Source organism: Nematolebias whitei, chromosome 11 (genome assembly GCF_014905685.2).
Source record: "Nematolebias whitei isolate Nwh7 chromosome 11, NemWhi1, whole genome shotgun sequence".
In the NCBI taxonomy this organism is placed as follows: Eukaryota; Metazoa; Chordata; class Actinopteri; order Cyprinodontiformes; family Rivulidae; genus Nematolebias; species Nematolebias whitei.
The window spans coordinates 49,204,555-49,205,724 of NC_056508.1; the positions used below are offsets into that span (position 1 = coordinate 49,204,555).

At 47.4% G+C, this 1,170-nt stretch overlaps 1 protein-coding gene across 1 annotated transcript in view; it reads right to left on the reverse strand.

Annotated features, from left to right (window-relative positions):
• Positions 1 to 612: 612 nt before the first annotated feature.
• The window catches only part of LOC119417409 (poly(A) polymerase type 3-like), a 5,384-nt gene continuing 4,826 nt past the window's right edge, over positions 613 to 1,170 (reverse strand). The window contains exons 6-7 of the mRNA XM_037684610.1: positions 772 to 892; positions 613 to 701 (exon numbers count right to left, since the gene is read on the reverse strand). Of these exons, the coding sequence (XP_037540538.1) occupies positions 613 to 701; positions 772 to 892 (210 nt within the window). The remainder of the gene's footprint in view (positions 702 to 771; positions 893 to 1,170) is intronic.

The window sequence follows — 1,170 nt, forward strand, 5'->3', positions numbered from 1 at the left end:
TTTTTGGTCTGTGGGAGGAAACCGGAGCACCCGGAGAAAACCCACGCATGCACGGAGAGAACATGCAAACTCCACCCAGACGGCCCCTGGACCGGGGTTTGAACCAGGGACCTGCTCGCTGAGAGGCAGCAGCTCTACCAGTTGCGCCACCGTACTGCCCTTCATTCATTCATTCAACCTTTATTTAAACAGATAAGTCACATTGAGCCTTGAAGACTCATTTACAAGTGAGACCTGTTTGGACAGACAAAATGCATATAACTGGATTTATGATAACAGGTTTCCTGTTTTTTGGAATCAGCTGGTTCCTGGTTTATCAACATACAAAGAAGACGGCTGCAGCTAATTTGGCCCTGGTCAGGCTGAGTCAGGCTTGGAGTCGATTTCAAAACTCCTGAAAACTGGGATCTCACTGAGACCCAGTGAAGCTGCGGCTTCCCTGAGTGCAGCCATCTTGGTATGACCTAACAAGGTCAGGTCCTCTGAACTTCAACCATCTACCAAGGTCAGGTCCTCTAACCCTAACCCTAAACAAAAGAGAATCTTGTCCTCTCTGAGGAACTCCAGAACCCTTTACTGGGTCTGTGGTCCTGTCTGTGGGAATATCAACACTCACTTGTACTTCTGGAAGAAGTTGGGTGGCTCAAAGAGTTTGGACCATTCTGCTTTGCCCTGAAGAATCTCATCTGTGATGCTGAGACCTGTTGACGACACACAGCACTCAGCTTCTGAAGGTGCTCCGTGAAGCGCTGAGGCCGAGGGACCGCTTACCGTGTTTGAACTCCTCGGTCATGATGGTGCGTGTTGACGTGGAGACGTTGTAAGTGGAGTTTTGCTGGGGATAGGCAGGTGTGATGATGGGCATCAGGTGGTACCTGTCAGATGGGTTCACCTGAAAACAGGAGCAAAGAAATGGGTCAGAACCACACTGACACCAACCAGAGAAGATGAAGAAATCAATCAACATAGAAACATGAACTCCGAGTTCTCCCACGAGTCACAAAGATTTACTGTTGAGTAATGTCATGAAACGCTCAACAGCCTTAAAACCACACATCTAATCCCAACAGATTAACAACTACATGCATCTAATCCCAACAAATTAACAACTACACACATCTTCTACACACCTTCTCTTTTTCTCCGTTCTCAGTCAGTGAGGTCAATAAA